Source organism: Chelon labrosus, assembly GCF_963514085.1.
Source record: "Chelon labrosus genome assembly, chromosome: 22".
NCBI lineage: Eukaryota > Metazoa > Chordata > Actinopteri > Mugiliformes > Mugilidae > Chelon > Chelon labrosus.
This window is the reverse complement of record NC_140355.1, coordinates 18,390,802-18,402,855: the sequence shown is the minus strand read 5'-3', so window position 1 is coordinate 18,402,855 and position 12,054 is coordinate 18,390,802. Positions and strand designations below refer to the sequence as shown.

General features: G+C 43.2%; 1 protein-coding gene across 8 annotated transcripts in view; it reads left to right on the top strand.

Annotated features, from left to right (window-relative positions):
* The window catches only part of dab2ipb (DAB2 interacting protein b), a 132,186-nt gene that overhangs the window by 58,447 nt on the left and 61,685 nt on the right, over positions 1 to 12,054 (top strand). For all 8 annotated transcript variants that reach the window (XM_084572526.1, XM_084572530.1, XM_084572528.1 and 5 more), the window contains exon 3: positions 301 to 419. In XM_084572526.1, coding sequence (XP_084428652.1) covers positions 301 to 419 — 119 coding nt within the window. The remainder of the gene's footprint in view (positions 1 to 300; positions 420 to 12,054) is intronic.

Below are 12,054 nucleotides of genomic sequence, written 5' to 3'. Positions count from 1 at the left end.
AATCTTTTTGTAGTCAAGGTCCTGACTGCAAATGTGTCAAATGTCGTTTTATGTCCAGGAGACACTTTGTCTGCTAACCTTGTACCGACTCCTTTCTGAAGTGTTAGCTTCACTCTAGCTCCGATATGAAGATCTATACTCATTTATTACCCTTCATGGATTTCAGAAGTGGAGCATAAATGCTAGTATTAATAAGTCCTGTCGGGCTGCCAAGTTGAGCTCGGTGATTGGCACGTCTGAGACTTCCCCGACAAACTGGCAGTGACATTGTTTTTTTTATTGACTGTCTTTCTCCATCAGGGCTTCCTGAGTCGACGGCTGAAAGGCTCCATAAAACGCACCAAGAGTCAACCCAAACTCGACCGCAACTCCAGCTTCAGACACATCCTTCCCGGGTTCAGGAGCGTCGACAACGACAGGTAGGCGTTTTGTTCCTTGTGGTGACACAGGTGCGCCCGATTTGTCGGTACGTCTTTTCGCCCGACGGCCGGTTATTGAGGTCGTTGTTGACGTGTTTGTGTTGTCAGTGTGCTGTGAGAAAGAGGAAATCCAGACTCTTCAGTGTGTCACTTCCAACACGCCTCGCTCTTTCTTTCTCTCTCATTCTCACCATAATATATATTATATCTCTTCTCCTCATGGCATCTTTGGTTTATAATATGGTTGTGGCGTTCAGCTCGAGTCTTTGCTGAAGTTGCGTTGTCTTGGCATTATGCTCGGGTATTTCGGACGATGTAAAGAAAAACTCCCTGAAAGGAAAATGACTGACTTCTGTTTGACTACTTTATAAACAAGCAATCACAGAAACAAGACTTTCTCTAAGCGAACAGTGTTCAGGAACAGGCGGCCCTCGTCCTAAAATAGACGCAGCGGGGTTGGTGGAGTTAGCTAAACCCATGTCACGCTATTACTTTGGTATCAAAGTCGAACTGAAGGACAAGTGCTCTCTCTGTGCGGAGTGTGTTGAATAAACTTTGGTTACTGCAGTCTCAAATGGGTCGCTAGGCTACACAAAGCTCCAAACAGCCAAACAAAAAACTAAGAAAGGGATTAGATTACAACTTGAAACATCACCATACAGTAAAGTACGACAATGAGCCATGAAAATATGACCATTGACAGGTGAAGATGTAATTATCATGGCACCTCCTAGACCTAGTGGGTGGAATATATTAGGCAGCAAGTCAACATTTTATCCTCAGACTTTGACATGATGACAGAGCATGGGCCAGACCATCTACAAAGCTGCAGCACTTGAGCGGTCAGTACCTATTAAAAGTGGTCAACCAGCAACAGGTTCATGGGCGGAAAAAGACCTGTGCAGTCTGATCCAACAGGTCTAGCTACTGTAATTTAGAGCAGCTAAGTGGGCATGTGAGCATCAGAAACTACTGAGCAATGGAAGAAGTCGGCCTTGCCTAATGTATTATGGATACATGTGCATCGCTTACTTGGAAAACATGGCCCCAGGATGCAAGGAACACCCTCTTGCCGTTGCATTGGTGGTGTGATTCATCTTCGATAATCTTAAAGTGGTGGTACGTATCAAAGTGACATCCACACAGAGGCCGGCACCTAGGTTACCCAGAAGAACACTGCATCTTTATGAGATCATCAGTGTTCACTTCATCGGTTGGTGGTTTATACACCGATCAGCCACAACATTAAAACCACCGACAGGAGAAGTAAATAACATCTGACAATTCATTGTTCTGCTGGGAAACTTTTGGACCTGGCATTCATTGGTGTGGATGTTACCTAGATATGTAGCACCCACCTAGACCAGACCAGGCACCCCCACCCCATAGCAATGACACTCCTTGATGACAGCAGTCCCATCCAGGATGCAGCAAATTTAGGAACAACTCAAAAAAACACGAAGAACAGCACAAGGTGTTGACCTGGCCTCCAAATTCACTAGATCCCAAACTGATCAAGTATCTGTGGGATGATCCCCTCAACCATAAGACCCAAAGGCCCTTCCATTAACAACATTAGAAGCTAATTTCCTCATTTTGATCCGTTGCATAGTGTGTGGTTGCTCTTTTAATGAGTATGGACACTGTGTTGATTGGCAACACAGTGTACAAGTCTGGGTTCAGGACTTTAGGATTTATTGGCCAGAAAGTGGCAGCGTCAAACCATAGCTACCGAAATAAGTGCATATATTTCATTCCTTGTCATCTCTGTCGCCAGAGTCTATTCTGCACCAATCTATGTTAAGTCTCACTGCCCACAGTGCTTCCTGTGTAAGTGTTTTGCTTCTCACTGTGATAACTGCCGGTTCCTGAAAAAGTCTCCTAATTTCCCCAGGAGTTCAGCCACTTGGCAAACATTCGCCCCCACCCGCCTAACGATGTCAAGTAGGACTTTGTTGACCTGTAATCGCACTTCCTGATCGCGCTGACGGTCTTTTCATAACATTTATCACTCCCAGCGTCTATCTTTTTTCTTTGTCTGATACAAAAGCCAAGGGGTCCATCTGTGGGGTTTAATTAATGGAACGGTTTCTCATTCGAAGAGATGTTCTGTGGCTTTCGATTTCCAAACTCGGAGCGGAGTTGCCGCTTCTCCTCACACTTTTAATGAGACATTAACATCACTGTCAAACTATCACAAGGGAACACTACCAATTGTTCAGAGTGGTACATGGTGAACTGCTCCTCTGGTGCGGTCGGACAAAATGAGCTCACCTCTTCTTTTTTTTGTCCCGCTGCCTTTCCCGCTTGTGAATGTTGTCTTTTTTTTATAGCTTCTGTGTTTCTAATCTCACTCATTTCTATCAATTTCAAACTTGCCACTCTCCAGTTTCAACCCCCCCCTCCCTCTTCTTGATATTTCAAACAGCGCTCAAGTTTCCCGACCTGTCAGCATTTATGCGTTTTCCCCGATAAAGAAGGCAAATATCGGACAGGAAATTGGAAAGTCCAGGAGGTGTCTTATCTCATCTGGTTTCACACATAAAGACACTCCTGTCTGTCTCCACGCCACACATTCTCATGCAGCAGAATAAGGCCGAGATGCCACCCTCAGTGTGCTTACACTATGAATGGGTATGATAGGACTCGGTGTGTGTGTGTGTGTGTGGAAAAGAGGGAGGAAAAGATGCATGATGAGAGAGTAATGTGCTGTGAAAGGAGTCAGTGACACTCCCTGTCAGCCTGGGAGCAGCCTCCCCACAGGGCAGAAAACACTGCGTACGAAGACAGGCTAGAAAACCTGGCAGAAGAGAGAGGGGGGAGAGAGAGAGATGATGAGATGCAGGAGAGATAGGGGGAAGATGGTGGAGGAAGGGAATCCTATACCCTGAAAACTCCCCGGTGTGCAGATGTGCAGCCTTGAATGTGAGAGATGCAGCAAACATTAAGTATTCACAGTACATCTCCACCACTGACCACTATTGTACCTCATACTGTATGCTAAGAGAGCTACGTGTACAGCTTGTGTATGAGGTTGATAACTTAATTATGCAGGTGTGTATTTGCATGCATTTCTTTAAAACAAGCGCGGCCTCACCTGGACACACACTTCCATTTTCACCCTGTCTGTGTGTTAACCGTGATGACATTGTTAAGCCGCGCAGCCTGAGGCAGTCTCAGGAGAGAGACCCACAGATGAGGAGCAGCTGGACTTCTAAAATGAAATATTCACCTGTGTTAATCAGAGGCTGGACGCTCACGGAGAGCGCTGCTGTCTTTAGCCAAGCAGAGGCTCAGCGACGTGTGGGGACACACGCTGACACTGCAAACCAGTTATTTTCAATTAGAGTACTTGGCGATACATCCATATACATCCATTTATAGGTCATTATACTTATATATATATACTCATACGGATGATTATTTTTGCCATGTAATCAGGTTTTTTTTTTAGAGATAGCCTGGAGATAGTAATAGGATGCACAATCTTCACTCTTTTTCTTTCTTTTTTTTCTGGGACAGTCACAGACAGTACTAGTTTGGGTTTCATCATAAACAGCTCTCCCCAGTGGGCAGAACCCTTTTGTTCATGTAAAAAATGATCTATTCTGATAAATGTCTTATGGCATGTAGACACATATATGTTGTCAGATAATTATATTCAGCTTCCACGTAAATAGCTTAGTTGGAAAGGAATGTAAAATGTTGAAGTAGCCAGTGTTGAAAATTAGGAGAAAAAGTGGGATGGATCTACACGTCAAATAATTTTTATTTCAAGGATGGTTTCTGTCATTTTAGTTAGTTAATATAATATTGATGCATGTTCAAGTGTCAATTTTTCCGAGAAGTTTTGTTTTAGTTAGCCATTTGACGCTATAGAAACAGTGATGGAACACCGTGATAACTATAAGTTGCCATGCCAACCGGTCCGTGAAGCGGCCCCGTGGCGCACCGTGAGAGTAGGAAACAATAAATAAATAAACAAGTACAGTGTACAACCCAACATTTCCTTGTAACTGGTGGAGGAGTAGCAGAGCGCAGTGTCAATAAAACAAAAACACGAGTAAGTCTGGAGGAAGTGTGGCCGGGTCATCGGTCATGGCGCCGCCAGTGTCCCCGGGAAACTAGCGTCAGTTTGGCCAATGCAAGGAAATGGCGCCGTGTTGTCCATATTTATATACAGTCTATGCTCTTTAGGAATATTAGCGCCTTGGTCAAGAAGGCTAATTGTGTATTTTCTTCTAGAAGAATATCATCTTCTATGAACAGTTGATCATCAGTAATTCTATCTTCTGTCTAAATATCAAAACGCAATACTTTTCACCCGCCCGTTTCTTTGTCCAGTGGTTTTTAAAGTCTTTTATTCATACAGTTCACAGCGAGGCTTTGTAGCCTCAAAAGATCCAGCTTATTGACTCTGTCTCGGTAAAATGTGTGTTTTATGCATTGACCCCGATATTGCCCTGCGTTGCCTCGCGTTGCTCTCCGCCGCTCTGATCCGCTCTGCACGCTTTCCCTGTATCAGAGATTATCTGACCTTGTAGCTGCTGCTGCTGCCCCTCATCTGATCTGCACTGACCTTCCCTGGACACACTGATGAATATCAGAGTGGTTGCAGTGTGTGGGCTTTTAGACTTTCTAGCAGCAGCTAGAGAGTGCCTGTGTTGGACATTGCCTTGGTAAGTATAGTGGAATTGATTTTGTCATTTTTTTCCCCATCTGACGGGACGGTAGCGCTTTGTTTTGCCTCTCCTCTTCATGCTATATGATGCAATGGGTGGATGCATGCTAGCCATTGTAATTCAGGGTCACTGACTTATTATTGGCAAAAACAGGATGCGTTTTAGTGTGTGTGTCTCGGCTTTTAACTGGCATCGACCACTTATAGAAATCTCTGCTTCATAGAAATACATCATTACATATACACACACGCTTTAAGAACTGTAGTGGCCCTCTGCAGCTTTCCTGAGAGCTGCCTAATCATTTATGACATTACTGCTGTGGACAGTCCCATCCCCTTTCCTTTTTCCTGTCTATCTGGCCTTTTGCTAAGCAATGGGAACAGTTGTCTTTGTGGATTATGTAGCCACAGTTGGGCTTAAATGGAACCGACTGATTGTGATTGTGTGTTTTTTCCTTCCCTGTAATTGTACGCATATCTGTGAGCCTGTGTGTGTGTGTGTGTGTGCTGAGTGTGTAGTTCTCCACACTGTGGCACCAGTGACTCATGCTTTTTTTATGGAAATACTGCTTCCATAACACTTCAGCCCCCCCTTTATTTTTTTTATTTTGCCGTCACTCACAGACTTCACGAAATAGCTGAAGTGATTTTTCACATCCGCGTTCGCCCCTTCGTGTTTCTGTGCCGTGTCACTGCATATGCTTCAATTATGTTTACATGACACAGGATTGTACACAGCATGGAGAGGAGTCTTACTCAGAGGCTGCTGAACAAAATAGAAAGAAGGCTGCATAATAAAATGTCCTCAGCTAGGATATGAACACCAAACTGAAATACAGGATGAGAAGATAACCAATACTTAATGTAGTCAGTATTTTAATTTGTAAAACTGAACTATGAGCGTATACACCAATCAGCCACAACATTAAAACCACTGACAGGAGAAGTAACTAACATTGATCATCTTGTGACAATTCTGGGAAACATTTGGACCTGGCATTCGTTGGTGTGGATGTTACTTAGGTGTGTAGCACCCATCTAGACCAGACCAGGCACCCCCACCCCATAGCAATGACACTCCTTGATGGCAGCAGCCATCCCCAGCAGGATGCAGCCTGATAAAACACACCTAAAACTCTTTAGGAACAACCCAAGAAACATGAAGAACAGCACAAGGTGTTGACCTGGCCTCCGAATTCACTAGATCCCAAACTGATCAAGTATCTGTGGGATGATCCACAGAGTCCCCTCCTCTCAAAGGCCCCCTCAGGACACCCTCAGAAGGCCCATGTCCATTCTCTGATGAGTCACTTGGAGGCACAAGAGAGATCACTGTGTACATTAATTTAACTTTTAACTTTACCTTCCTGGATGTTGGTCTACATGTCGATCCATAGCTGTCTCCAGTAGAATTCAGTTAAGAAACTATCTCTTCCCTTTAGTTTCCTTTTATATATAATGTAATTTGTATAATAACAAGCCCACCTACATTTCCACAAACACTACATTAAAGACAGTCGGTCGCTAGTGGACTTTCCAGGCTCCGTTGCTCAGGTAAACCCTCTTTTATATTTCCCACCCCAGAGGTTTCCAAGTGAATCAAGCAGAACATAAAAAAACATATTGCTAGTGTATGGATGGCTAGCTCTTCTCTCTGTCACCGCTCTTCATTTGAAAAGAAAATAATAATTGAATTCCCTTCCTATCAAAGTTTAGATTGGTTCCTACTGTGCATGGCAAGATAGACCCCTCATTTGGGTTTCTGACATGTAAAGGTCTGTCTGTAAAAGAACGCTTTAGAAAAACATCATTATTAAGGTACATAATACTCTCATGCCTTTGCTTTGTACTGAAAGCCATAAGAGAGCAATTTAATCAGCCATATAAGGCAGAGAAGTGGCGCCATATCACCAGTTACCTTGTAACTCTGAGCGGCTGTCTGTAAAAGGATTCGAGAGCTCTGTCATTTTTCCATAAAACTATACCGATGGGTGCCATGGCAATTGTTGCAGGTGGGGGAGATGGAGCGTGTGTCTGAGTGTGTTTGTCAGGGAGCGAGCGTTGGAAAGAGAGGCAGCAAAGTGTGGAAGAGAGACATCCATCCATAAATCCAATAAAGTGATGACATTTAGAGTTATTAAATTCTGTAAACATTCCCCAGGTGGTCCGACTGTAATATCCAACCTTTTCTATTGCTCCCTCCCCCCACCTTGCCTATCTTCCTCCGCATCTTACTTACTGATTCACTTTTGTTCACTTTTTGCTGCTACGAGCATCTATCTAAGAGCCCTTCATACTGTGTATATATATATATATATATAAATATATAAATATATGCCTGTATATTTCTCTTAGACTTTCTGCTCGTTCTCTTTTATTGCTCCTGTCTCCATGGCCCATTTCTGCTTGACTCTCATTTGTTTTTGATCCCCGCTTATCTGCGTCTCTCATGCTAATAGTTGTGTTAGGAGCTGCGGTTCACTGGTGGATTTCTGCTACATTAAACCCAGTCCAGCGCTCACAGACTTCTCCCTAGATCCTCTCCTCTCCTCTCCTCGCTCTGCAGTCTTCTGCTTCATTTTATGCTTCTGCACCGACGATCGCTTCCCTTGTTAACGTTTGTCATCATTTACATACTCCCAACGCTCTTACCTTTACTCATTGTTTGGGAAAACGTACCAACTCCTTATCCTCCCCAGTCACTCCATTACAGGCTACGTTTATAAGGATAGTATGTCCTCAGCTTGATTGGCTGGACCCTATCCCAGCTGTTGTTGGGTGAGAGGCGGGCTACACCCTGGACAGGTCGCCAATCTATCTAGTTCCCAATCTTGTAACGTGCTTCTATTTTTCAACATTTTTCAATAAGAAAACTGATTGTCATTATTATCTGTAGGGATGCACCCTCCTGATCCGATACCGATCTTTTAATATTCAGTTTCGGCCGATCCGAGTAACGATCTGATCTTAAATAAATAAAAATGGCATCTACTGCACATATAAAGGCTTTTCTTTGCTAATTTGTATTCGCATAGATCACGTATGCGGCTGGAATAGCTGCTGTCAAAGCTAATGTGGCGAAGAGAGGGTAGCTCTACCTTAGACCTTGGTAAAAACCTGCGTTCTCTACTCAGGAAATGTTCTGGTCATCTAACACCATAAACTCTAGAATCGCCATGAAGCTGTCTCCAGGAAACCTTTTGATAAGTAGCGTTGAGTGTTTGTTGTTGCTTCTGTGCTGCCTTTGCCCATTTATTTATGTTTTAGTGGTGGTGACGATCTCCTACTACCACCTCACCAAACATCCACATTGGACATTGGACTTTTTTTTCCTTTTTGATTCTTTTGGCAGCTTTGCCACTGGCCAACTGCCGTAAAAAAACAGAAGAGGACGAAAGCGCTTTGACGAGTTGGTTTATGCCATTTATAAAATAAATAACTGTAAAAGACGGAAATCGATCCAGTCCGATCATTTAAAAAATGCCTGGATCGACGCTGATACTAGTCATCCGATACCGATCGGGACATCAATACTTATCAGCAGTGTTGGGCGCGTTACTTTTAAAAAGTAATTAGTTATAGTTATTAGTTACTTTTCCCAAAAAGTAACTGAGTTAGTAACTGAATTACTCCACTATAAAAGTAATTAGTTACCAGGGAAAGTAACGTAAAGTAGCGTAATGTACACTTCACGTGTACGTCCTTGCCTTTTACCTCAATGAGGTTAAAGTATTGCCTATACTTCCACCTTGAAAACGGCAACTTTACCTCTGAATGCTCCGAACTCGCCATTGCTGCATCTCTGATGCTTGTGTGATACTCCTATGCGCGCTAAACAACACCCGCCCAACTGAACACTGCCCTGCCGCTGATTGGCTTACCATGAAATCTTACCCTACCTTAGCCAATCATCATCACTTATGCAGCTACCCTCCCACCACCCAGCTCTTGTGGCTGGCTGACAGTGCAAGTAACGCACCACATTTAACTGTCGGTAACGGCATTGTATCGGAGGAAATAGTAATTAGTTAGATTACTCATTATTGAAAAAAATAACGCCCTTTGTAACGCCGTTTATTTTAACGCCGTTATTCCCATCACTGCTTATCAGTACGTTTTGGCATCCTCCCACTCATTTCGTGACATAATGATCTTTAATGGCTTCAGTGTTTCAGTGTTATTGATGAGGATGATGTTTTAGCGCAGCTTACACTAGGAGTTGAACGACTTAGGAGTCGACTAGACGAAGACGTCACACATAAAAGCACAGTAGAAAGCAATGCTTTACAACAATGAAATCTGTATTCTTGAGCTGAATACATGCTGTAAAGAAGCTACGGAGGCTTTTCTGCAAGTTTATTGAAGCTCGAACGGGGGATACTGTCGGCCGTGTAAACACAGTCAGTCTGACACTTCTAATATACAACTCTCGCTCGGCAAAAAAACAGAATAAAAAACACGCTCTACAACCACAGCAACTAATAGAACCACAACAGAACTGAACATAAACACACGAGCTTATCAATACTGTACGCTGCAGATATGTTTAGCCTATACATATATATGTATATTAAGCATGTAACGGTAGAATGGGTTTCATCTTTAGCAAAGTATTTCCACACACTTGATGAACTGGGCTCCTCACCTGTCTTCTCGGAGGCGTCCGTGTTGTTATTGTCACGTGATCGTCGACTAGTCGACTTCCTCCTTAAAGCGTCACGGCACAGGAGAGAAGTGGACTAGTCGGTACAACCCCCAGTTCACACACACACTGAAGGACAGGAGCATGGACCCCGTCCAGAGGAAGTAATATATTCAGCAATGAAACGCTCAGATACAGATTTTTTGCCAATATGGAGAAAAAAAACAAAAAAAACAACAACAGCAGGGCTTTAATTATGTTCATTGCAGCAGTATAGTAATTAGACAGAGGAAGGGTGCGCCTTTCTGCTCCTCTCTCTCCTTGGCATCCTTCCCCATCTCGCCATCTCATTTACAATGCATCAGCATGATTTGGTGTGGATGAATCAGAGCTCTCGGGGTATTAATGTGTTTTACAGAGAAGGTTTCAGCCACTACTGTGCGTTATTAAGTCCTATCCCATACAGGCCAAAAATGCACTGACTCAACCAATAAATAGCATCTCAGGACTTAATGCCTCTAATTTGGCGACGATTATAGGGCTTCATAGCATTATCTCGTCCTAATTGAGATCATAATGGGGGATTTTATTCCTCCTCGAGTGATGCCATGTTGTTTAGTTGCTTAGGCAGTTGCGGGTGTTTTTGAAACGGTTGATTGTCTTTAGCTGAGAGCTCTTCGTTTTCTTCAAGGACGGAGAAGGCTATTAGGGTTCTCACGCCGAGGCACGCATGTGTGGGCTTTTCTTCTGTTTCAGTCTTCATCAACCAAGAGAACATGTTTTGTAAAGTCTTACCCAAGGTTATATATCTTGTGACACACAAGTAGCTTGAGGACAATAACTCAGATGAGCTCCGTCTTCTAAATGAGGCTAGTTTTGATTACTGCTCTGCCGTGTGGGTTGTTCAAACACGTTACAAAGAACGACGGTGCAAACTTTGTTAAGGTGACGGACAAACAGATTGGATCTGTTATATAAAATGTTCCAATGACGTCTCTACATCCTTCATCTTTGTTAGTCATTAGTTTTAGTATATTCCTTATACATCTACTCTGATCCCTTCACTATCTGCACATGTTTTTAGCAGAAGCATCTCCACCGGTGGCGACACCTGCCCGGCCTGTGAGGTCCTGTGGCTCGGTTGATGTTTAACCCTGCTGGGTCTTCTGTGAGCACGGGCGAGCACGGCCGAGGGTCTCTCCTCTCTTTCATTCTCTCCCCGGGTAATGAGCTGTAATGGATAGGGACCAGGGCGTGACAGGAATACCGAGGGCCCCATCAAAGCAGCGTCCCTTTTTTTAAAAGACTGCTCAGTGCACATGCAGACCCTCATTTACTCATTTAATTCATTCCTCTCTTTAATCTTAGCAGGCTTTATTTTTTTCTTTTTCTTTTTTTTGTATTTATCCTGAAATGATATTGTAAACATTGGAGTCTTTTCAGCCCTATTGAAGCTTCATTCCTTGTGTCTAAATGTAATGAATTCGTGTTTTTTGTGAAAAGAGCGGGAACAAAGGCAGAGTGAATGGTAAGAGAGAAAGAGTCGCGCCATTATTTTAATGGGTTGATGTTTGGGTGGCAGATGCTTAAAGGCACCCGTAAGATATCTAAAATGTAAGACCGGGGACGTGAACAGTGTTGAATTTTGTAAAATTATCTGCTGCTTTAACTGAAATATTCACTCTTTAAAGAAATATCTGCTTTACCAGAGACCTGTTTAGGTAAAGCACTGAAATAAAGATATATAAACCATCAAGAATCTGTAGGATGATCCACAGACTCCCATCCTCTCAACCCGTAGGACCCAAAGACCCTCCCCCCCACTAACAACATCCTGTTGCCAGACACCACAGGAAACCGGTGTATGTCTCAATAATAAAGTAAAATTATTCCAAAAAATATTAAAAACCTTATTCTTTTACACAAATATGTTCTCCTGCTTTCTGAAGTCTACAAACTGTTTGTGTGTATGAGACTGCAAGCTGTCAGGAGACACTCAAACTAAAACAGAAGTAGTTGGTACTTGTGAAATGTGCACTGCATGCTAACTGACTTAGGTTCCACCACCTGGGGGGAAAGAAAGGGTTGTACATCGCCAGTTACCATCTGTCTATCCGGTATGTTCGGAAAGAGCAAAGACAACCTCTTGTCAGATTCCAGCAGATTGATCTGCGTCATCCTCACTTCTGTGTCTGGGAGTCAGCGGATTGCTAACGGATTGGACGTCACAGGCAAGCTGCTTTTTTTCATTTACTTGTTCTTGTTTTGTTTTTTGTTTTTTTTTATTGCCTGGTCTGATCCAAGTCACATCT